Source organism: Neovison vison, chromosome 3, assembly GCF_020171115.1.
Source record: "Neovison vison isolate M4711 chromosome 3, ASM_NN_V1, whole genome shotgun sequence".
In the NCBI taxonomy this organism is placed as follows: domain Eukaryota; kingdom Metazoa; phylum Chordata; class Mammalia; order Carnivora; family Mustelidae; genus Neogale; species Neogale vison.
Window position 1 is genome coordinate 28,841,304 of NC_058093.1, and position 25,878 is coordinate 28,867,181.

Consider the following 25,878-nt stretch of genomic DNA (forward strand, 5'->3'; position numbering starts at 1 on the left):
AAGTCTAACTGTGCAATACAAAATAAATACAAATATACTTCAGAAACACTGTGCCTGCAGAGAACTTCGCAGGTACTGACAAAGACTATCCTTAGTTGATAAGCAATATACAACACGTGAGACTTGCAAGTATTTAAGTACTTTATCAGAATGCTAATTTTTTTTTAAAAAGCCCCAAAAGTTAAAAACACTGAAGTACGACATACGCATAGAAAAGTGAACCAAAGTTGTACAGTTTCATGAATTATCAGTATAGTTTCACGAATTATCAGTTAACCCCACTTACTTAAATCAAGAAATAAAACATTATAAACTCCCTAGAAGCCCTCTCACATGCCCCTTTCCAGTCACTATTCCTTTCTCCCAAAAGATAACTATTATCCTGACTTCTAACACAACAGGTGAGTATTCCCTGTGTTTGAACCTTATATAAATGAAAGCATACAGTATGTTTTCTTTAGTATCTTTTGTTCAACATGATTGTGAGATTCAAACATGCTTGCTGCACATGGCTATAGTGCACCTTCACTGTTGGCTTACATTAAGCTGCTCTGAGCATACCATAATTTATCTATACTACTACTGATGGACTTTTGGATTGTTTCCAGTTTTTGATTATACAAACAATGCTTTAAAATTCTATGTGTTCAGCAACTCTTTCTGCTCACAGGTCCTGTACCCGTGCTTTAATAATAAAAACACCTTTTGCACTGAAAATAAAATAAAAATCCTGTGTGTTCTCAGGGTGCCTGAGTGGCTTAGTTGGTTAAGCATCCAACTCTTGGTTCCAGCTCAGGTTATGATCTCGGGTCATGAGGTCAGGCTCCATGATCAGCACAAAATCTGCTTAAGATTCTCTCTCTCCCTTTGCCCCTCCCCAAGCATGCACTCTAAAATAAAATAATCTTTAAAAAAAATTCTAGGTGTTCTGGTGAATTTCTGTTAGTAGAACTGTTTGATCACTGGATATATTTCTACAGAATTTTAAAAAATGGCTCAGAGAGCAAAACACTGTACTTATCTGGAAGCAAATTCAGTTTTCTAAAAATAGTTTTAGTTGATGTTTTTCCTTCTCTCTGTATAGCAGCATTTTTAGTAATATTCAATCTCCTGCCCCAGTTGAAGACTGGAGATCTTAAAAATATATCCTTCATTCAACAAATATTTGAGTGCCTCTATCTGATAGGCAGAATTCTAAGATGACCCTTATCCTTTGTATAATTCCATCCCCTTTTTAATTTTTTTTTTTTAGATTTTTAAATGTTATTTATTTTTGGACAGAGATCTCAAGTAGGCAGAGAGGCAGGCAAGAAAGAGATGGGGAAGCAGTCTCTCCGCCGAACAGAGAGCCTGATGTGGGGCTCGATCCCAGGACCCTGAGATCATGACGTGAGTGGAAAGCAGGGGCTTACCCCACTGAGCCACTCAGGTGCCCCTAATTCCATCCCCTTTAAAAAGAACTTATGACCCTGATGAGCTTTCACTCCCATGATCAAGTTGCTTTAAGACAAAGGGATTTTGCAGATATGATTAATGTTACTAATTTTGAGTTGATTAAAAAAAAAGGAGATTATCTGAGTGGTCAGACTTCATCACTTGAGCTCTTAAATCTGGGTCTAGAGGTCTCAAACAGAGGAAGTCAGGGATTCAAACTCAGACATGTACTGCTGACCTGAAAGAATACCAACAGCACTGCTGTGAACTGCCTCTGGAAGCCATAGAGCATGAACCTACAGGCAGCCTTTTGTAAATGAGTAGTTGCAGCTAACAGCCGGCAAGAAAATGGGGACTACAGTACCACAATCATAAGGAACGAAATCCTGCCCACAACTTTAATAACTGTGGAGGGGGATCCAGATGAGAACAAGCAATACTTTGACTTCAGTCTTCTGACACCATGAGCAGAGAACTTGGCCACCCTCTACCTAGACTTCTGACCTATGGAACTGAGTTAATAAATACTGTTTTGAGCTGATGAATTTGGGCAATTTCTTAGGCATCACTAAACATGCCTCCTCTATGCCAGAAACTGTTCTAGTAGCACTGGGGTTACAGCAATGAACAAACTCAAGATAAAATACCTCACTGCACAAAGCTATACTGGAGGGAAAAGACAGTAAAAAACATACAAGTAGGGGTGCCTGGGTGGCTCAGATGGTTAAGTGTCTGTCTTTGGCTCAGGGCACAATCTCAGGGTCCTGGGATGGAGCCCAGTGCCGGGCTTCCTGCTCAGCAAGGAGCCTGCTTTTCTGTCTCTTCCATGTTCCTGCTCCCGCCACCCACTCCCCCAGTATCTGTATCTCTCAAAATAAATAAATAAAATCTTTAAAAAAAAACCCCAACCATATAATTAATATGTATGGTATGTTAAAGTGATAGTGATAAGTGCTAAGGAAAAAAAATAGTGAAAGATCAGAGTAGACAATTGGAATTTAAATAGGGTAAATGTCTAAAAAATGCGTTACTGAGCAAATGGCTTTTACATAAAGATATGGAGAGGAATATGGGGAAAGAGAGTCTGAGATAAAGGGAAGAGTAAGTGAAAAAGGTCATTAGGTACCATTAAAAAAAAATAAAAGAAAGGAAGCTAATTAGGAACAGAATGAGGAAGGCAAAGAGAAGCAGGAGATCAAGTCAGAGTTAACTGGGGGAAGAGAACAGATGATACAGGATTTTGCATATTACAGTAAGAACTTCAGCTTTTATAGGTTAACGAGGAGAGGGCTAACATGATCTAACTTCCACTTTAAATGGATCACTTTGGCTAATGTGTTCAAAAAGACTAAAGAGAGAGACAGGATAGAAATACAGAGACCAGTTTAGAAGGTATTCCAACAGGGGCGCCTGGGTGGCTCAGTGGATTAAAGCCTCTGCCTTCAGCTCAGGTCATGATCTCAGGGTCCTGGGATCAAGCCCCGCATTGGGCTCTCTGCTCAGCAGGGAGCCTGCTTCCTCCTCTCTCTCTGCCTACTTGTGATCTCTGTCTCTCAAATAAATAAATAAAATCTTAAAAAAAAAAAAAGGGTATTCCAACAATCCAGGCAAGAAATGATGGTGGCTTTGATCAGAATGGTGGCAAGAGGCCAGATCCTGGGATATACTCTGAAGGAAGAGCTGAAAGGATTTCCTGACATAGGAGATGGAGGGATGCAAGATAAAGAGAGGAGTTAAGAAACACACCACGTTTTTGGGCTGATAAAACTCTGAGTATGGAACTGTTATTACTGAGCTAGGGAAGACTGCAAAAGGTTTTATGGGGAATACCACTTAGTTTTAGATAATTTAAGTTCTCTGAATGGAGAATTCTTCATATTCAATAATATACTGCCATACCAAAATACCATATAAAGTAACTGAAAACAATTTAAACTACAGCATTTAAACTACATTCCATTTAAACTATAATAGTTTAAAAAAATAAGTACATTTGGCAAATTGGCCAAACTAACCTATAGTGAGATGGGACAGAGGCTAAACAATGGAAATTACAATCGGAAGTATATGCAATCTTCCGAGAGTTAAAAACTATTTTATGTTTAAGAAACTGTCTTAAAGAAAATTGCTAATGAAGCAACAAAAGCAAGGTCTTTAAGGAGGTGATTGTACCACTGCTGCTGTGGCCTCACAGTGTCTTGCTGCCACCCAGACTCGCCATACTCTTGGGCCGCTGCTCAGTCTACCCGCCCGGCGTATCTAAAATCCCATGTGCTATGTCACTTCATGCACGGCGCACACACCTCAAACATCCACCCAATACCTGGGTGCTGTGTAAGGGGAGTGCCTGATTGATGCCGCAGGCACAGGCCAGCAGCCACTACTTTGATATGGCCTTCTTGCTTCTTGTACTGCCTATAGCCATTTCTGTCAGGGACCACTGAAATTTTCCTATAAAAAAATATGTGGCTGGCACCCCCACAATTAAGTAACAATAATTAAAACTTTGCCTAACCTGAACAAATTTGTTGGTAAAGTATGTTAGAAGAAAAGGAAAAAATAACTAGCTACCATATTATTAACTGCTGATGGGCTCTCCAGCTTTTAGGAGATGGACTACATTTATAAGACGTGGACTTTTTGGGACGCCTGGGTGGCTCAGTTAGGTAAGCCACTGCCTTCAGCTTGGGTAATGATCCCTGGGTCCCGGCATCAAGTTCCACATCCAGCTCCTTGCTCGGCAGGGTACCTGCTTCTCTGCTTGCCACTCTGCCTGCTTGTGGGCGTGCTCTCTCTCTCTCTTGCTCTCTCTGACAAATAAATAAATAAAATCTTCAAAAAAAGAGTAAAATTTGCCTTTAAAAAAAAAAAACAACAAAACCTGGACTTTTTCTTGTAAAAATAATTTATCCACTGGGGGAGCAAAAGACTGAAGAAATTATGAAGATAAGAAATGTCACACATACTAGTGATACAACACTCTAGTGTCTATCGAATGTTCAAACTTCTAGTCACAATTATTAAAATGTAATAGCTTGGAGAGACCTCATGTACAGTCTAAGAAAAACAAAAAAAATGGAAGCCAATACATGCGTTTTGAGTATTTCTAAAGAAAATTTCAAAACAAATGGAAGAGAAGTACTATTTAGAGAAGAGTTTTCTTAAGTGGAAGAAAATCCCAAATCTTTCAGAATGAGAAAGCTCCATCATGTTTAAGGCAAAATTAAACAAAATACTTAGATGCAAACCTGTGAAAATGCAAACTTGTGAAACTTGTGAAAATGTAAATGTAATTTTCAAAATTTCAAAATGTCAATTTCAAAATTAAAGAATACCACAGATTTTCAGGAAGAAAAAGATTACCCACAAAATCAGGTTTCTCCCAAATGGCACAGAGTAAGAAAACACAATGGGATAGTTTATGTAAGATATTAAGGAGGAAAGGCTATGTGTGATTCAATAATTCTGTATTAACTCCTGTGTGAGAGCAACACAATTCTTACTTATACAGAAGGATTCCACTCTCTCTGAAAAACATATTCGGAGATGTACTACTGAAAGATTAATCAAAATAGCACCTTTTGATGTGAAATGCACGGTATAGAAGTCTTGGTGATGAGCATGGAAATTAACTAAATGTAGAAAGTCTGAATAATCAATAAAAATAAGGTTAAAAAGTACTGCAAAGATTAAAAATAATTCAGATTTTGATCCTGTAAAAAATGATTTTTTTTTTTTTTATCTTAAAGATTTTTTATTTATTTATTCGAGAGAGAGAGACAGTGAGAGAGAGCACGAGCGAGGAGAAGGTCAGAGAGCGAAGCAGACTCCCCATGGAGCTGGGAGCCCGATGTGGGACTCGATCCCGGGACTCCAGGATCACGCCCTGAGCCGAAGGCAGTCGTCCAACCAACTGAGCCACCCAGGCGTCCCAAAAAATGATTTTTAATAAAAATAATTAGGTTTAATAAAATAAGCAATAGGAGGCAGTCTTTTCAGGTAAAAAGAAAAGAACAACAAGTATTCCCAAAGATCTCGATATTCCACAGAGATTAAAAGAAAAACCCACAAAAACAAATTCGTAGATCAAAATTAAGTGTTTAGTCAGCACTACAGCACATGACAAAACTGTCAAGCTCTCCTTAGTTTTCACCCTACAAAGCATTTTTATAGATGATATAGAAAAGAGATGTTTGGTAGAATCTATGCATTTATGTGTCCTTATGACAAAGAAAGGAAGAATTTAAATCTTCTAAAAGAATTTTAATCACTTGCCATAAAGAATTAAAAGGACGAAGAGTTTTCTTAGAGGCTACTTACGCTTTACAGATGATGGAGTGCTGAACCTCAAACTCCAAGTTAGTAATAACAGGGCAGGTGTATACTCTGGTGGCTGAAATATCTGACGAATTTTCTTCTCCAGGAACAGGTTCGGTCTTCCAAGTTTTATTTAACTTTTCCATGTCCTCTTTCAGCTGGTCTAAGCACTGACTTAAAAATTCATGAGCATCCTAAGAAGGCACAATATCTTTAATCATAACATCTTTAATCAAAACATTTCCTATCACAATGATAGCTTGCTAACTCTGTGACTTATACAACTAAAGCACTTGAAGGTCAGTACCATATGTGAAAAAGGTCAGATTTACTCTAACAATCTGGGGGTACATATTTTGTGAATAAGACTAAATGACACTGCAACTGGTGAATCACCAAATTTTACCTCTGAAACTAAGAATGCACTGTATTACTGTATAGTGTTGTATGTTATATTACACACACAACACATAGTGTCTTATTACAAAGACAACACTGTATGTTAACTGAACTGAATTTAAAGAAACATTAAAAAAAAGAATGACAGATTTTATATTCTTAACTACCAGTTGGATTAGCATGAATGAATAAATGAATTACTCCTTTAAGATAAAGTATTTTTTTCTAAAATAGCCTCTCTAGCTAAAAGAGCCTAAGCTCCTATTATGGCAAACGAGATTTATATTTTTCAATATGATAAAATACACAGAAGAGTCTTGTTAACCCTTAACCTAAGTCCTCAGGTCTTTCAACCTGTGATGAACACATGTACACAAATCTCATTTTAAAATGGAAATTAGACAATACACTGATATCATTTCAATTTCCCTTATCTCTAAAATGTTTAAAAACAATTAGTACTCACATTCTGCATATAACCAGAGAATCTCTCTGCCGTAGCGGAAATGGCATTTTTAACCTTCTTGAGTAAATCTTTTTTGGTCTCTGAATTACAGATATCTTTTTTAACAAGCAAGTGTGCAAAGCGTCTGTTAAAAGAAGAGACAAGTTTGGTGTTCTTTTACAGAAGTTCAGTTAGCATACTTTAAAGACTGTTAGCAATGGCACATAAAACTTTTCAGTGTCTATTAACTCTGCTATTCCATAATCAATAAGGTAAAAGGTTACTTAGTAAGAATGTAACACTTACCTGATAAGTGCATTGAGTGGAATTTTCTTCCATGGGATACCTTGCTTAAGCAAATCATTTGCAAATGATTGAAGTGAAAAAAGAGATTGTAAGATAGCATTCATATAGCAGGTATTTCCCAAATTGGAGAAGCTGAAAATGAAAAAAAAATAGTACTGTTGAAGATTACAGTAGTTCCTGACATATGTTCATTAAAGTAGGGGGTTCTCCAGTATAGCACACATCAGAATCACATGGAGGGCTTGTTAAAATACATATTGCTCGGCCCCAAATAGAAACTGTAGATCTAGACAGAGAGGGTACAAAACTGTGCATTTCTAACAGGACTCCAGTTGATACTGATGCTGTTGGTCTGGGGACCATACTTTGAGAACCACTGGATTATAAGATTATAATAAGGAAAATGATACATTTTCAAATGAATGGTAAAAATAACTGGGGACTTATCCAAAGAGCTATTTGTTCTTGTTTATAATTTTAATTTTTTCCCTGAGATATAACTTAACTCATTTCTCTTTTGTATATTCCCAGAAGTAGAACAGCTGGGTCAGAGGATATATGTGTTTAGGTTTAATGGGTATTGCCAAACACTTTTCTAAAGCAAACTTTTAAAAAAACTTTTATAAATATTTTAAACATATTCCTTTGGGGCACCTGGGTGGCTCAGTGGGTTAAAGCCGTGAGCCCCACATCAGGCTCTCTGCTCTGCAGGGAGCCTGCTTCTTCCTCTCTCTCTGCCTGCCTCTCTGCCTACTTGTAATCTCTGTCAAATAAATAAATAAAATCTTAAAAAAAAAAATCCCAAACTCTCAAAAAAGTTGCACAAGAATATTCTTTATCCATATTCACCGACAGTTAATCTTCTGTAATACACACTTTACCATTTAATGCACCTCTCCCTTTACTCCTCCTGAACCACATGAAAGTTTAAGTTATATAGATCACAGCCCTTCAGCCCTAAATACTTCATGGTGTATTTCACAAGAACAAGAAGATTCTCTTATATAATCAAAGCAGATTTAGCAGCTTTATAAAATTTAATGCTGATATGCTCTTATCTAACATACATTGACATTTGTGAAGAATACAGCCTCCCCCACCCCCACCATTGGTTTTTAATGGACCGTTCCTCTTGTTGGGTTTGCTATTTCCTCATGAAGAGATTCAGTTCAGGCTGGAAAAGCACGTAGTGACACAGTGATACTGTGTCCTTCCAAGGGTATCACACTCAGAGGTACATGATATTCCTGTGCTCATCACTGGCGATGGCAATTCTGAATACCCTGGAGAACTTCCACTTCAGACTATGATAAAGTATCAGGGTCTGGAATTATCCTACTATCATGGACAATGAAAAAAAACAGTGGACAACACACTGAATAACTGGCCGCACCAAGACTGTGATCCTTAAGAGAAGGGAAACAAATGGTGTGTGTACATCCATTATGCAGGGTTTCTGGCTGCAGTCAATTTGTGAACTCTGTCCAGGGAGGGGTACCCAAACAGAGCCTAGGAATCATGCTGTACTGAGTTGAAAGAAACTGGAGTTTGATAGGCCGAGGCTGCTAAGATTTCTGGGAGTACCTGAGAGGAGGGAGCTATACAAAGAACTCCAGAAATACACAGTCTGTTGAGTATTCGGCTGAATACCAGGCTGTGCATGCTTGCAGTAAAACTGCATGACACCAGTGAAGAACTTCAAGAAAAAGAATGATTACTGGGGGGACGCCTGGGTGGCTCAGTTGGTTAAGCAGCTGCCTTCGGCTCAGGTCATGATCCCAGCATCCTGGGATCGAGTCCCACATCGGGCTCCTTGCTCAGCAGGGAGCCTGCTTCTCCCTCTGCCTCTGCCTGCCATTCTGTCTGCCTTTGCTCACTCTCTCTCCCTCTCTCTCCCTCTGATAAATAAAAATAAAATCTTAAAAAAAAAAAAAAAAAGAAAAAAAAGAATGATTACTGGGAAGCTATTAGCAGAATAATTCCAGAGCTTATGCAGGACCCAAAACTGTCTGAGTTCCCACCAGAGTGGAGAGACTTAGGTGAACTCATAGGACATTACTAGAAATCCCAGAGGAGCCATGATTTAGAAAAAGAATTAAATTAGTCTTAGAATAAAGTCCACTCTAGATTTGACACTAAAGAGCTTAAACACGTGTCTCAGAATAATCAAACCCAACTGCAGATATTAAAACAGCTACTATAAATATGCTTCAGGTGATGACAGGTGCAAAGGAAAACATTTAACCTAAAAGGAAAGAAACAGAAGATACAAAAGAGCCCCAAATTAATTTTAGAGATGGAAAACACAACGGATGAAAATATTGTTGAATGAGATTACCAGCAGATGAAAACACTGAAGAAAATACCAGTGAACTTGGGGACACAGCAACTTAAAATATAAAAAGTGAAGTATCTATATATTTTATGTAATACACAAAATTCAGATTAAAGTATTATAATTCAAAAACAAAATATTAAATATAACATTACACTTTACATATTCCATTTTATATATTTGAAAGTTTATACATATAAGCAAACATGATTTTATTATTTCTCTTTTTTTTTTCATAAAAAACAAAAGATGGAATGCTATACAGTGTATACTCTTTAGTGACTTTTTTAACTAAACACATACTTTGTTATTTTCAGGTTTCTTTTTTAAAATTATAGCCTTCTTAGTGAGTGTAAAATGGTATCTCATTTTGGCTTTGAGTTCATATACCTTCTTCAACTTTTTATACTTTCTTTTTCAGAGCTGCACAATTTTCCCTTGTTTCTAGAAATCTGCCCATTTCATCCAGTTATCTAATTTGGTGGTGAAATCATAGTATTGTCTTAAAATCGTTCTTATTTTGGTAAGGTTGGTGGTAATATACTAACTTCTGTTTCTGATTTTAGTTATGTGAATCTTCTCTTCTTATCAGTTTAGATAAAAGGTCTGTTGATCTTTTCAAAGAATCAACTTCTGGTTTTGTTGATTTTTGTACTTCTCTTGTATTTCCAGTCTCTATTTTATTTCTCTCTAATCTTCCTTCTGATAACTTTTGGGTTTAGTTTGGTCTTCTTGTTCTACCTCCTTAAGGTGTAAAGTTAGGTTACTGACTTGAGGTCATTTTAAAAAAAATCATGATAAAATACACATAAAATTTACCATTTAACCATTTTTCTAAAAAATTTTTAAAGCCAACTCTATGCTGAATAGGGCTCAAACTCAGGACCCAGAGATCACGAGTCACATGCATGCCCTACTGAATGAGCCAGCCAGGCGCTCCACTATTTTAAGGTTCACAGTTTCAGACCCATCAAGTACACTCACAATATTGTACAGCTATCACCACTATCAACCTCCAGAACTGTTCCATTTTCTGGAATTGAAACTCTGTACCCAATTAACAATAATTCCCTATTGCCCTCTCCTTGGCAATCACCACTCTACTTTCTGACTCTATGAATATGACTATTCTAGGTAATTCATGTAAGTGAAATCATACAGTTTTTGTCCTTTGGTGACCAGCTTATTTCACTTAGCCTGTCTTTAAGTTTCATCCATATTGTACCATGTGTCAGAATTTCTTTCCTATTTAAAGTTAAACAGGGGGCACCTCGGTGGCTCAGTCAGTTGATTGTCTGCCTTTGGCTTAGGTTGTGATCCCAAGGTCCTGGGATAGAGTCCCGAATCAGGATCCTTGCCTGTCAGGAAGCCTGCTTCTCCCTCTGCCTCTGCTGCTCCCCCTGCTGGTGTTCTCTCTCTTTCAAATAAATAATTGAAATCTTTTTTTAAAAACTGGTTAAATAAAGCTAAATAGTATTCCCTTATATGTATAAAACACATTTGGTTTATTTACTCATGCACTGGACACTTGGGTTGCCTTCACCTTTAGGTGAAACATGGATGTATAAATATCTGTTCAAGTCACTGCTCTCAATTCTTTTGGATATATACCCAGAAACAGTGCTGGATCATATGGTAATTCTACTTTTAATTCTTTGAGGAACTGCTATACTATTTTCCATAGCAGCTGCACCATTTTACATTCCACCAGCAAAGTCCAAGGGTTCTATCTTCTTCACAGCCTCACCAACATTTCTTTTTTAATGTAGGTGTTTCCTACTACTGATATCCCTCTGAGCACTGCTTCTGCTGCACCCCATCAATTCTGGCATGCTAATAGAGCTTTCATTCATCTCTAAATATTTTTAAATTTCCCTTGTGATTTCTTCTTTGACATTACTGGTTAAGAGTGTGTTACTTAATTTCTACATATTTCTAGTTTTCCATCTGTAACTGATTTCCAGCTTCATTTTATTGTGGTTCAAAAAGATACTTTTGATGATTTCAAACCTTTAAAATTGAAACTTATTTTGAGGCCTAACATATGGTCTCTCCTAGAGAATGTTTCATGTCCATTTGAGAAGAATGTGTATTATGTTGTTGAGGGGTGGAGTGTTCTATATACATCCATAAGATCTAGGAAATTTATAGTGTTGCTCAAATCCTGTATTTTCTTAATGATTTTTCTGCTTACATATTCTATCCATTATTGAAGGTGGAGTACTGATCATATTCAGCTATTATTTTACAACTGTTTTTCTCTCTGCAATTTATTTAAACATCTTGCCTATTGTGTTGCCTGGGTGACTCAGTCGGTTAAACATCTGACTCTTGACTTCTGCATAGGTGATGATCCCAGGGTTGTGAGATCGAGCCTCCTATCAGGCTTTGAGCCTGCTTATGATTCTCTACCTCTCCCCACTGCTTGCATGTGCATGCACTTAGTCTCTCTAAAAAAAAAAAGAGCTCAGAGAAAAGAAACAGGTAAGCAGAGAATAAAGTGAAATACTTTCACTGCAAATTTTATTTTATTATCTACTAAGACATTAAGCATATATATTACAATGAATAAGCCAAATTGGAAGATGTCACTCATTCAAGTAAAAAGATAACCTTAAAGCTGATACAAAAACAGTAATTTGAGTAATACTGAAAACAAGCTGATAGTCTGAGGAGAGCAATTTGGAAATAAAACATTTCAAAGTGCCTTCCTTTAATCTAAACGAAAATACACTTCCAAGAATTTATCCTTGAAAAGTTTCAATAAATTTTAAAAAGATATGTATATGAGAATATTCATTCTAGCCTGGATTGTAAAGGGAAATCTAAATGCATACTAACATGGTTGAAGGTTATGTATTAATATATAAGGAAGGGGGCACCTGGGTGGCTCAGTTTCTAAGCGTCTACCTTTGGCTCAGGTCATGATCCCAGGGTCCTGGGACTGAGCCCTGCATTGGGCTCCCTGCTCAATGGGAAGCTTGCTTCTCCCTCTCCCACCCCCGCAGTTTCTGTTCCCTCTTGCTGTGTCTCTCTCTGTCAAATAAATAAATAAAATCTTAAAAAAAAAAAAATATATACACACACACACACACACACACACCCATGATTAATGTGGAGTGATAAAATTAGGGAAGAGAGAATAGAGCAAAGTGGTTAAGAATGCAAGTGGAGGGGAGCCTGGGTGGCTCAGTCAGTTGAACATTCAGCTCTTTTTTTTTTTGGCTCAGTCATGACTGATTGATCTCAGGGTATGAAATCAAGCTCTGTACCAGGCTCTGGACTCAGTGTGGAGTCTGTTTGAGATTCCCTCTTTTCCTTTCCCTCTGCTCCTCCTCCTGCTCATGCATGTCCACTCTTTCTTTCTTTAAAAATAAATAAAATCTTTAAAAAAAAAAAGAATGCAAGTGAAATCCAACTGACTAGGTTTACTACTGCTGTATCACTGACTGCATCACCTTGAGAAAGTTAACTTTTCTAAGCCTTGGTTACTTCATTTGTGAAAGCAGATTTTTGATACATCTAGCTCACAGAGGGGCTGTGAGGATTTAAAGAAAAAAATCTATTTAAACACTTAGCACACAGTATTTGTCATATAACAAACACTTCAAGTAAGACTGCTACTATTATTATTACAGTTATTAATTATGATCTCTTTTTTATGCATTTAATAAAATTTTAGCATGAAGGGGATGGGGAGGTTATACATAAAATAGTGTTGAAGTATCTCAGGAGTATGACAAAGTGTATGTGATTGGAGAATACACATTTTCTACTTAATGATTAGTATGGTCTATACAAGCACTTTTTTTCGAAGTTCAAAAACTGCAGTCTAGATAATGGAGTTATCATTACTTATGGTGTGATAAATCTTTAGTAAGTGAGTGCATATTTGAGAACTATAATTAATATGACTCCTTTCATCATCTTTTTTTAAAGTGTTTATTTATTTATTTGACAGACAGAGATCACAAGTAGGCAGAGAGGCAGGCAGAGAAAGAGGAAGGGAAGCAGGCTCCCCGCCAAGCAGAGAGCCCAATGCGGGGCTCGATCGCAGGAACCTGGGATCATGACCTGAGCCAAAGGCAGAGGCTTTAATCCACTGAGCCACGCAGGCACCCCTCATCATTTTTTTTTTTTTTAAAGATTTTATTTATTTATTTGACAGACAGAGATTACAAGTAGGCAGTGAGGCAGGCAGAGAGAGGAGGAAGCAGGCTACCTGCTAAGCAGAGAGCCTGATGCGGGGCTCGATCCCGGGACCCTGAGATCATGACCTGAGCCGAAGGCAGAGGCTTTAACCCACTGAGCCACCCAGGCACCCCTCCTTTAACCATTTTTTTGACATCAAGCAGAATATACTTCAGTTAATGACTTAATAAAAAGAAAGCAAACTATAAAGAATTTACCTACCCCTGCAGTTGCTGCTGTTGGTGAGAGGAAAGGGGCACTCTTGGTTTGTTCCAGCCAGTGTAATCCTGGTTACACCTCAGTTTTTTAACAGAAAGAGGAGCTGGTTGAGGAAGAAATCCCAAACTTCTTTTGGCAGAGGGAGTTTGGCTTGAAACATTAGTCCTATAAAAAAGAACAAAGAGTGCATTAGCAAAACAATTTTGCATGTTATTTTTTCCTCTAGCAGATTCAGAGAAGTCAGTATCTGGGGAAAAAAAAAAATCCTAAACTTGAAGAAATATCAGCAATAATGGTCACCTCTGGAAAAACTCCCCAAGTGTAAATTAGCAAGTCTGTCAATAGACAGCTGAAGAGGCATATGATACGATATCTACTTAACCTATCATTATTCATGACTTGAGAAAAACTGTAATATAGTTTTACTTTGCTATTTACTTTTACTCACTTAATGGATGTGATACATCAGTTTTCCTAGTCTTAAAAACATTGAGGCAGTTATTTTTTTCCTATTACAAATAACGACACAAAAATACTCTTTTACATCATCTCCTGGAGAACTTCCTTTAGTTTATATGCTTAGAAGTGAAAATGTGAGGAATAAGCATTTTTAAGTTTTACTTTTCTGAGACCTTGATTGTTTTCCAAAAATGCTGTACCAATTTTCATTTCCACTAACAGTGAACTGCCATTTCACATGGTTTCCATTAATGAGTGAAACTGATCTCACTGTTGTTCTATTTTGCATATTCCTGATTACTGCTGAAGTTGAACATAGTTTTACAACTGTTATTCTCTGAACTGCTTCTGTGTACCCTTAGTTTTATATAGGGTTCTTAATGATCTTTATTTCACATTCTATGTATTTTCCATGTATTTCATATTCTAATATGTATTTCCATGTATTTCATATTCTAATCCTTTGTCTATTATATGTTCTAAGGTTTTTTTTTTTTAAAGATTTTATTTATTTGACAGAGAGCACAAGCAGGGGGAGTGGCAGGCAGAGGAAAAGGGAGAAGCAGGCTCCTTTGCTGAGCAGGGAGCAGGCTGTGGGGCTTGATCCCAGGACACTGGCATCACAACCTGAGCTAAAGGCAATGCTTATCCGACTAAGCCATGCAGGAGCCCTGTATATGTTTTAAGTTTTAAGCCTTTACACAGTTTTTAATCAACCTTTTATGTTTTTTTTCTTTCAGAATTCAGTTTTTACTGGTTGTTCTGAAGATCAGTAGACATTTCAATTTGTATACAATTCTTAGTGTATGTACCAAAAATCTAAAAAATCATGTAGTTGTTAATTATTTTCTAAAATTTCTTCCAGTGACCTTCCACCTTAAAATTTGAAGACAAATTTTCCTTAATCAAGTACCAATTTATGATAACTAATACCTGATAATTTTTCTTACCATGTACCAATATCTTCAAAAGTTGATATGCTGTTACACTGTTAAGTCCCACTAATTTGCAATTTAATATCATATACTCTACATTCTCAAATTTTCAATCTTGCAGAGCACATTAACAAGGTTACTAGGAAAACTGGACTGCCAGGACCAAGATGTTACAGAGTGTACAAAATTCTGACACAGGGAGCCAGGATCAAGAAGTGGTTTTCTTTAGGAAAAAATTCTACCAAAAACATGGGAAAAGAGTAATTTAAAATGTTCATGACCTATTAAATGCATGACTGACTCCAAACTGCCATTTAGTATGCTTGGTATTATGGGTTAGAAAAAGTATCCCATCTATGGAATGTTAAGCTGACACCCAAGACAATCAAAGCCTTCCATATTTGATATCCCACTACTTTCTGGCTGTACCAAGAAACAATTAGCAAATGATCTAACCTCTTAAAAAAAATTACACTTAAAAAAATGGGATGTGGTGGGATTTCCTCCTTAAATATGTTTCTAAAGATACTAAAAAACTTGCATTTATAATATAATTGATAAAAATCTTTCCCTAGATTATACAAGAAGGGAGAAAGGGACCATTGATAAGACATGGCTTATGGTTATTAATCAGATGTGGCTTTCTCTCCTGCTTCATCTAAGGCTGGACACTCCTCATTTTTAGCCTCACCATTTTCTTTCTTTTTAAAAAAGCTTTTAATTATTTATTTGACAGAGAGGGAGAGCTACAAAGAGGGAGAAGGAGGACCCCCACTAAGCAGGGAGCCCAACACAGGGCTCAATCCCAGAACCCTGGGCTCACAACCAGAGCCAAAGGCGATGTTTAACTAAATGAGCTACCCAGAGGCCCCAGTTTCTGTTTTCTGCAGGTAAGTCTTTTGTTTACTGGTTAGCCACTTTAGCCTGTTTCACTTTGCTTCCCTTTTCTCCTTTTGTTTCAACTTTTTTTTTGTCTGAAGATTAATCCTTTCCTACTGCCTTTTTCTGGCTTTATTAGCAGGTTTCCCCTCCTCTGCCACCTCCTTGGCACCCCCCCACCCCCACAGAGCTGACCTCCCTCTTGGGCATCCTGGTGGCAAGCCACAGTGCAACTAGAGCCTCTTTCCAAAGCTGGGCTGCCTGGCCACTGCCCTATGGTTTCAATTTTTGTGTCTTAAGAACTCTATAATTCTATAAAGTAAAGTCACAGAATATTTTCCTATTATTTTCTCCTAAAAGATTTTTTTTTTTTTAAAAGATTTTTATTTATTTATTTGACAGAGAGCACAAGCAGGGAGCAGGAGAGGGAGAAACAGGCTCCCTGCTGGTAGGGAGCCCAATGCAGGACTTGATTCCAGGACCTTGGGATCATAAGCTGAGCCAAAAGCAGACACTTAACAACCCAGGAGCCCCTCTCCTAAAACATTTAATTCTCATCTTCCTACTACTTAGGTCTTTAATCTCCTTAGATTTTCTTTTTTTAAGATTTTATTTGTAAGTAATCTCTACGCTCAATGCAGGTCTGGTACTCACAAATCCAAGATTAAGGGTCACATGCTCTACTGACTGAACCAGCTAGGTGCCCTTACCCTACAATTTATCATTAGCTTTCTATTAGTTTTATCTTACTGTGCAGTACTACACACAGCAAGATGTATTTGCTTCCATCTTTTTTCATCTTTATATTGTAATTGTTTCTTTTTTTCTTTAAAGATTTTTATTTATTTATTTGACAGAGAGAGAGATCACAAGTAGACAGAGAGGCAGGCAGAGAGAGAGAGAGGAAGGGAAGCAAGCTCCCCGCCGAGCAGAGAGCCCGATGTGGGACTTGATCCCAGGACCCTGAGATCATGACCTGAGCTGAAGGCAGGGGCTTAACCCACTGAGCCACCCAGGCACCCCTGTAATTGTTTTTTTTTAAAAGATTTTATTTATTTATTTGACAGAGAGAAATCACAAGTAGACGGAGAGGCAGGCAGAGAGAGAGAGAGGGAGGGAAGCAGGCTCCCTGCTGAGCAGAGAGCCCGATGCGGGACTCGATCCCAGGACCCTGAGATCATGACCTGAGCCAAAGGCAGCGGCTTAACCCACTGAGCCACCAGTTTCTTTTAAATAGCATATAGATTACTTTTCTTCCTTTAAAATCCAGTCTTTCTCTTTTTTTTTTAATTCCCCTCCAGTCTTTCTCTTTAACTGGAACATTTTGTATTTATATTTAACGTCATGACTAGTAACTTTTTTTTTTTTGGATTAGTAACTTTTAATATCCATGTACTAATTCTATCACTTTTGTCATTTCTGAGTATTTATTAATTTTTCTCCTCCATATGAGTTGTATTTTTCTGCTTGTTTGTCTGCCTAGTATGTTTTCTTGGATGTCAAACATGGAAAATTTTATCTTATTGGGTGCTAGATATTTTTGATTTCTATAAACATTGTGGGATTCTGCTCTGAGATGTGATTAGGTTACCTGCAAACAGTATGGTATTTTGGGGTCTTTGCTTTTAAGGTTTCTTATATGGGTACAGAGCAGCAGTTAGTTCAGGGATAGATTTCCTTGCCAACGAGGCAAGACCTTTCTTAGCACGCAAACTCCTGCCATCAGGAAAAGGAATGATGTCTGGCTTTATGTGAACTTCAAATATTATTCCCTTAGATCCTGTGGGTACTTCCTTCCCAGGCCTTGGCTAGTTTTCTCTCCTGTATAAGCTGATCAGCAGTCAACTAAATACTCAAGGGGGACCCTCTGCAGATCTCTGCCATTCTTGCTCTGTGCAGTTATCCCCTCTCGTCTCTGTTCTGTGAATTCCAGATGCCTTGGCCTCCCACGACTCCTAGTTCCATATCCTCAATCAGAAAGAGCACAGGGCTCTGCCTGGTTCCTCCTTCTTACATGGCAGCCAAAAGAACTTTCTCCAAGAAGCAACGTGGGGCAGTCTTAAGGCTAATTTCATTTGTTTCCCATCTCTCATGGATTACTGTCCTTCACTGCCTCATGTCCAATGTCATGAGACCCGTAATATTTAATGCATTTTGTCCAGGTCCTCAGTTGCTTCATGAAGGAAGGCAAATCTGGTCCCTCTTACTCCATCTTGGCCAGAAGTGGAAGTTACCTTTAACTTTTTAATAAGTGTTACTTGAGTTCTCAAAAGTAACTTAAAATGTATTAATTGCCCTACACTCTACCCCACTCCTATACTTCTCCTTATTGTCTAATTTTTATTATTTTTTTGCTTTCAAGCCCATTGTATCTTCATTTTATAAAAACTATCAAACTAGTTAGATGTATAAAATAATCCCTAATGGATATTAGTAATAGTAGTTGCCTCTGGAAAAATAAACAACTAGGAATTAAAATAGAAAGGGAGATTTACTTTCCACTGCATGTACCCTGCAACTTCTGAAGTTTCTACCATATGCACTTATTAATTATACAAAAGAATTTTAAAAGTATTTAGATATTTAAATATGCTTTTATAATTTTTTTGCTGATACTTTCATTCCTTCCTTTGTTCAGTTTGCTTCTTGCAGAATAAACTGTCTCTGTATCTAAAAACAGCATTATTTGTCTGCACTCTTGAATTTTAGTTTAGCTGGGTATAGAATTCTTTTATGCTATTACTTCAGTGTCTTCCGTTTCTGTTGTTGCAAATGTCAATCTCCTTTCCCTTTATAAATGATGTATTTTCCTTCAAGGAGCTTTTAAAATTTCATCTACAATGTGGAATTTTTTTTTTTTTTTTTTATAAATATCTGCTGTTTGGTTATTTGCTAAAGCTTTTCACTGTGTGGACTTTCATCATTTTCATCCATTGTTTCTCTGACAAATTCCTTGTCTTTATGTTCCTTGGCCTTATTTTCTCCAAAATGCTATTAAGACATGGTAGATAGGGGTGCCTGGGTGGCTTAGCCAACTAAGATCTAGGTTTTAGCTCAGGTCATCATCTCAGGATTGTCAGATAGAGCCCTACATCCAGCTCTGTGCTCAATGGTGAATCTGCTTAAGAGTTTCTCTCTCCCTCTACCCTCCCTGCCCTCCCACCTGGCACATGCGCTTTCTCTAAAATAAATCTTTAAAAAAAAAGGGGGGGGTGCCTGGGTGGCTCAGTGGGTTAAAGCCTCTGCCTTTGGCTCAGGTCATGATCCCAGGGTCCTGGGATCGAGCCCTGAATCGGGCTCTCTGCTCAGCAGGGAGCCTGCTTCCTCCTCTCTCTCTCTCTCTCTGCTTACCTGTGATCTCTGTCTGTCAAATAAATAAATAAAATCTTTAAAAAAAATAAAAAAATAAAAAAAGACATGGAGGATACACCAGAGAGCTCAACATAACTCTCCTCATTTCACTGCACACTTAACACTTTCTCTCTGTGTTGCATTCCACAATCAGACACTCCTGACTTATTTAGTAGTTGCCACAGTGTGGACCTCTAAGCTGCATGGGACTTGAGAGATTCAGAATTCCTGCCCCTATGCAGGTAACACAAATGCCAGTCACTGAAATTCCCATTTCTGTATATTTACACTCTGCTTAGGGAGCATTAGGCAAGCAGCACATTTATGGTTCCAAACCCAAAGTGTTTTGCCTTGGCTTATCAGCACAGAGAGCAGTTCTGAATTTGTAGCTTTATATAAGAAACGAAATTCTGGCCTGGGGTCATGTTCAGTTCCCAATCTCATGCTGGTTTTCTAAACACTTGACTCTAGTCTGTTTTCCATGTGCCTTATAACGTCAGTCTTTACTCAGTATCAGTTTTTTCTCACTGATTTGGAAATTTTCACTTCATCTTTGAACAAAGCTTTGCATTAAAAAAAAATTTCTTTCCCTTAGCCAACCTGATGTACAGTGAATTCTATTATTTTGAGGGGAATTTGTACATTTAATTATTTACAAACTAAATTTAGTTTTTGTAAAAACTTGGATTTATTTTATTTATTTATTTATTTATTTTTAGTTTAATTTTTTAAAAAATTTTTTAAAAAAGATTTTATTTATTTGACAGAGAGGTAATAAGAGAATGCAAATAGTGTCACAGGCAGAGGTACAGAAGCAAGCAGGCTCTCTGCTATACAAGGAGCCCTATGTGGGGCTTGATCCCAAGATGCTGGGATTATGACCTGAGCGGAAGGCAGCCACTTAACTGAATGAGACACCCAGGCACCACTAAGAATCTTCTAATAAGCAGATATATATCTTTCTCTTAAATCCCAATAACTTAGTTACATGCACTTATAAAGCGCAGTTATAAAGTGAAATACCACCCAAGACTGAATATACCTAAAAACACAGTGTCAAATTCTTTACTTCACCTCAATCATTTGAGGGTTTTTTTTTTTTAACTACTTTGAATTAAATGCTACTAAAAACCAAAGTATCCATAAGTCATTATATAGCCTATCTATTATACATCACCATTACACTTACCTTTTTGTATTTACCACTGTCCCTCTGGACTACAATCCAAGATCATACCTTCTTCACAAGTACTCAGCAGTTGTCTTGTATATTTATATTCAGTAAGTCTCAAAAAAAAAATTAAACTTTATCTATAGGATCATCAATTAAATTTCTGAGCAGCCTTTTTCAGTAAAAGATACTAATTGTAAAAATGTGTACAACTTGTTTTTTTAAAGAAAATGTCTCAACTTTTGGTAGTAGCTTAACAAATACACAGGCAATGAAGGCAGTTCAAAAATGCCTTAGGAGAGATCTTAATATGTTCATCGCTTGGCATGACAGAAAATACACTGGTCTAGAATGTGATCACTTTGCCAGTCACAACATGTGGCCTCAGTACAAATCTCCCTAGACCTCACAGTTCATTCATTTGTTGATGAACATAAAAAAAAAAAAAAATTTTTTTTTCAAAGAAACATCTGAAAATTAAAACATTTCCAGAGTACCATCTAACTAAAATGTCATGAGTCTCAGATTCTCATCAATTTTGTTATTTTAAAGTATTCTCTTAGACCATAATGGACAGCCTACCCCCTTAATTCAATATTCTGAAGAAGAGAGCACTTCAAGTTCTTCACAAGGTATATAACCAACACTTACCTGTCTAAATTAGTGCTACCAGAGGTGTAGTCCTTGGATCCAGTTCTGCTACCATAAAAGGATGATGACTGTAAAGGTAAAAGCCCTTAAAGAAAAAGGAAAAATTTAATTCCTGAATCAACCATTCAAGTTCACTTAGTCATAAAATTATGCATTAGGCCTGTTCACATTTAACTCTTTTTCCCCCTTTTTCTTCATCAAAGTAATACAGATGCATGTTAAAAGATCAACACTTTGGAAATGTTATTAACAGCAAAGAACATTCTCTTGCCCCAAAACTCTACAAATTATGCTTCTAAATTCTAACCATTTCTTAAAACCTAAGTTTTCCTCATTTCTTTCATATAGATAGTTTCTACTATTTAATTTATTCATTATAAACAGTTATCAGTTACCTCCATTATGAAAAATTAGAATTTCTCATTTACATCACCCCATTCTTGTTCTCTTCTCTCCTTATTCTCTTGTTAGTTTCACTAATTACCTTTGTAACTTTAACACACTTAAAGCTTCTACATTTGGTTCTATGAACCTTCTTATCACATGACCACTTACTTCCTTCTCCCTCCTCTTCCACATCAACTTTTGAAAGACATACCTTAACTTCAACATTATTAAGGCTTATTATATCTTTAAGCATTCTGTTTTCTAATTACAGGTTGATTATAAAAGCTGAAAACCCATAAATGGAGTTAATGTGATGTATTATTATTTCAGAGGTAAGAATTATATTAGATCCCTTTTTCTGGAGGAGTTGGATCTCACAATCCTATACCACTAAAAGAAGAAGGTTCCTAGAGTCCTAATCAAATGGATTCTCTTAAACTCTCAAAATCATGCCATATTTTAGTTTGTTTCAATTTAATTTCCAGCTGACATATAACATTCAAATGAATGCCACACGGATGAGTCTCTAAGGAGTTCAGAGGATCAGACAGGTATGTTAAATGTGGGAAACACTGACATCAATTCGTGGACTTTTAGTTTTTGTAAAAACAGGGTACAAGGTGAGCTTAACAACTGCTTTAGGCCACAATTCCAAGATCTTCTGGAACTTCTAACATGTAACAACACTGTTAAAATTCAGCTTCAGCCCCTTTAACTCCTTGGATTCACTCTATGATCCAGGTACTTTTGATAATGAAAGAGTTTAATTTTAGGCAGTTAAACAGGGAAGAAGGTAAAGGTTAGATTCTTTGTTAAAAGAATAAAAATTCCCTTACATTTCTACTACTTTAGCCAAGTACTGGATACAAATTTGGCACCTAGTAACTAGTACTAAATCAAGCAGTACTCCTGAATAATGTAGAGAGGTATGTCTCAGTTTAGGTTTTTATTTCTAGTCTAAAACAACACATCATATAATAAATGAGGATCTTATATTAAGAACAAATACTTACCTGATGTCCTATTCTCTTCTGACTGTTTCAAACTCAGCTGCTTCTCTCTACTGCTGGTTAAATACTTTCTGGAAGGATCTGTCATAGCCTTGTTGTTCCTACAGTTAATGATTTAATTCAATATATATATATATACACACACACACACACACACACACATACACACACACAGGTGTATAAAGACATAGTTATCATTTCAGAATATTTACATTTCACATACAGTTAAAAATTTCTTAAGTCGCATTTCCCCCATCTATTATTCCCAAATACTTGAACCTACACAAGTGGAATGGGACCAGAGATATGCTCGTACTTTGATTAAAAGTGCTAATTTTAGGAGGACCATCGTGCATAAAGCCTGTGGCACATAATGCAGATACTCTACCCAGATTCCCTCTTACTCCATTTTTGTGTCCTCTCTTCCACGCCAATTTAGGTATGTATTTGACAGCGAGTACTTAGGGTTCTTTTTCACAGACTGTCCTCAAGCTACTAGAGATCCTTTGCCTACACTCTGAGAGAATCACAGGTAAGGTCAAAGAGCCCAGCTCACTTGCCTTGGATTAGAAAAAGTTAAAGTGAAAAAAAAAAAAATTTGTTTTTTAAGGTGAAATTTATATAACAGATTTTCTCTCTGGAATTAGATCTCTCTCTCTCTCTCTCTTTTTTTTTTTTTTTGAAGATTTTATTTATTTATTTGACAGAGAGAGATCACAGTAGGCAAAGAGGCAGGCAGAGAGAGAGAGAGAGGGGGAAGCAGGCTCCCTGCTGAGCAGAAAGCCCGATGTGGGGCTTGATCCCAGAACCCTGAGATTATGACCTGAGCCAAAGGCAGAGGCTTAACCCACTGAGCCACCCAGGCACCCCATAGATCAACCTCTGTTATATAAACCTCTGCTTGATTTTCGTGTGAGAACACACTCAGGCTTAATTCTGACTTGCTTTCCCCACTCCCTTCCTGGTATCCCCTGGGTGTACTTTCTTAATAAAACCTCCATTCAGGGTCTGCTTCTGGAGAACTTGATCTACAACAGCTGGTTCTAGAAATGGGCCTAGGAAGCACATGTCTATGGAGAGTATTTTGGAACTGGACTACTTATTTGACAATAGCAACAGAAATCCCACTGCTAGCGATAACACCTTTGGGACCTTATAGTTTACAATTACTGTGATTTTTCATCTGTAGTGAATTGGGATGGGATAAACGAGAAGAGAATATGGCTCATGCAGTATCTCTAGCATTCAAGAAATGTGGTAGATCACACAATGGATCTTATTGGGGTTACAGAAATGGTCTGAAACTAGATTATGGTGACAATTGCACAACTCAATAAATTTACCCAAAATTACTGAACTGTACATTTTTAACAAGTACATTTTATTTTTAAAATATTAAAATAAATATTAATATTAAATTTTAAAATTTAAAAATACATCCCAAATTATTCCTTTCTTTGACCCTAGATCCCCCATCAAGAAACGCCATCTAGTCTATTTTCCTATCCCTTAATGGGCCTGGCCTTGTGATTTCCTTTCCCCAACAGACTCCAAAAGACATAACAGTGTGTAAGTCCTGATTGTAAGGCTACAGGCACTTTGCAAATTTACATTCACTCTCTTGGAACGCTGACATTGCTATGTGAATAGCTCTCAGCAATGCACCAGATGATGAAAGACACATGGCCCAATCACCCTCATCACCCAACCAATAGGCAGCCAATGGCCAGTCATATGGGTAAGGCCATTGTGCACCAACCAGCGACTAGCAAACTAACAACTGACCATGTGCATGAGAAAATGAGAGAACCCAGCCACAATCAGCCAATTCTGGCCCTGATAAGCAGAACCACTCAAGTCGCCATCAACTCATGGGCAATAATAGTTATTACTATTTCCTTTTAAAGTTTTTATTTATTTATTTGACAGAGCGAGGGAAACAGCAAGAGAGGGAACACAAGCAGAGGGAGTAGAAGAGGGAGAAGCAGGCCTCCCGCTGAGCAGGGATCCTGGCACGGGCCTCGATCCCACGACCCTGGGATCATGACCTAAACCAAAGGCAGAATCCTAACGACTGAGCCACCCATGCGCCCCAACAGTTACTATTTTAAGTCACTAAGTTTTGGAGTGGTCTGTTATACAGCCACAGGTAACTGATATATGTTATATGGAATAATAACCATAAAGACTACAGAACTGGTTGGGTGTTGCTCTGAGTACTGATCTGCTCAACAGAGATAATGATAGATTCAGTTGAGCCAACTACCAACTTAAAGAAAAAATACCACGAAGAATCACTCATCCAAAGACAGTTGTAGCCCAGATCTTTAGGATTTAAGAACAAGACCAGGCTGTTTCCAGCACAGAAAGTACACACTCCTTAACACTACTCCTGTCATAGGACTAAGGCCTGGAAGAGACTGACTATGACTATGGGTCATCAGTCAGAGCTAGGCATCATGAACTGGGTGCTAACATCCCCTAAGAGCCGTAAGACCAGGAAGTTGCAAAAGTAATGCAGCATTAATATGGAAGTGATATATCTGGGATGAGTTCTAAGTAAGCAGGAATATGAAACAAGAACAGGCTTTATAAATACTCTCTATAACCAAGTGAAAGAAGAAAAACTTGGCCTAATTCATGGATACATCATCTTGCTGTCTTGCTAGAGGATAAAAATGAACTGCTGCTGCATTACAGACCCATTAGGGGGCTGCCCAAAAAGACAGCGGTGAAAGGAAAGCCTCTAGTGTGCAGACTTTGAGAGGTACACTTCATTATCCACTTTGTGTGGAGAAAAGAGTAGGCCATGGATTCCTGGATAGGGATTCCTGGATACAAGATGGAGAGACAGAAAAATCTGCATGGACAGTCAGCGGCCTGAAAGTAACAAGCCTGAAAGATCAAGGAGAAATGATTTATGGAAGAGGTATATGAATAGCCATATGGAAATGTGTACACTTCATATTAGCCAAAAGGCCGAGAAGCGATTGGAAATGTGTACAAAGGGTGAGGATCTTTTTCACATACTAATGCTCATCAGAGAACTTCACTAAAGAGACATCAAACAATCAGGTCCTGGTTCCCAGAGGGGGAACTTTTTTTCACCTGTGGAAACAGTAAGAATCCCATTTAATCTATAGCTATGGCTGCTACTCATTTTGGGCTCCTCATGTTGGTAGAGCATCAGGCAAAGAAAGGAACTGCCATACTATCAGAAGTAACTGACTTTGATTATTATAAGGAGGTACATGGCTGATGCTAGGTAACGAGGGCAGGAGGAATACGGAGTAACGGGGACTTACTAGGGAATCTCTTAGTGTTTGTCACATTCAGTTTTAACTACAAATGGGCAATTTCAGCAACCATCGCCGGCACAAGCACATAGT

The 25,878-nt window shown here is 37.5% G+C and overlaps 1 protein-coding gene across 3 annotated transcripts in view; it reads right to left on the reverse strand.

The window, feature by feature from the left end:
* Positions 1 to 25,878, reverse strand: part of USP37 (ubiquitin specific peptidase 37) — an 86,726-nt gene that overhangs the window by 37,069 nt on the left and 23,779 nt on the right. For all 3 annotated transcript variants that reach the window (XM_044241595.1, XM_044241593.1, XM_044241594.1), the window contains exons 8-13: positions 22,493 to 22,590; positions 21,093 to 21,177; positions 13,650 to 13,811; positions 6,902 to 7,033; positions 6,617 to 6,740; positions 5,755 to 5,945 (exon numbers count right to left, since the gene is read on the reverse strand). In XM_044241595.1, coding sequence (XP_044097530.1) covers positions 5,755 to 5,945; positions 6,617 to 6,740; positions 6,902 to 7,033; positions 13,650 to 13,811; positions 21,093 to 21,177; positions 22,493 to 22,590 — 792 coding nt within the window. The remainder of the gene's footprint in view (positions 1 to 5,754; positions 5,946 to 6,616; positions 6,741 to 6,901; positions 7,034 to 13,649; positions 13,812 to 21,092; positions 21,178 to 22,492; positions 22,591 to 25,878) is intronic.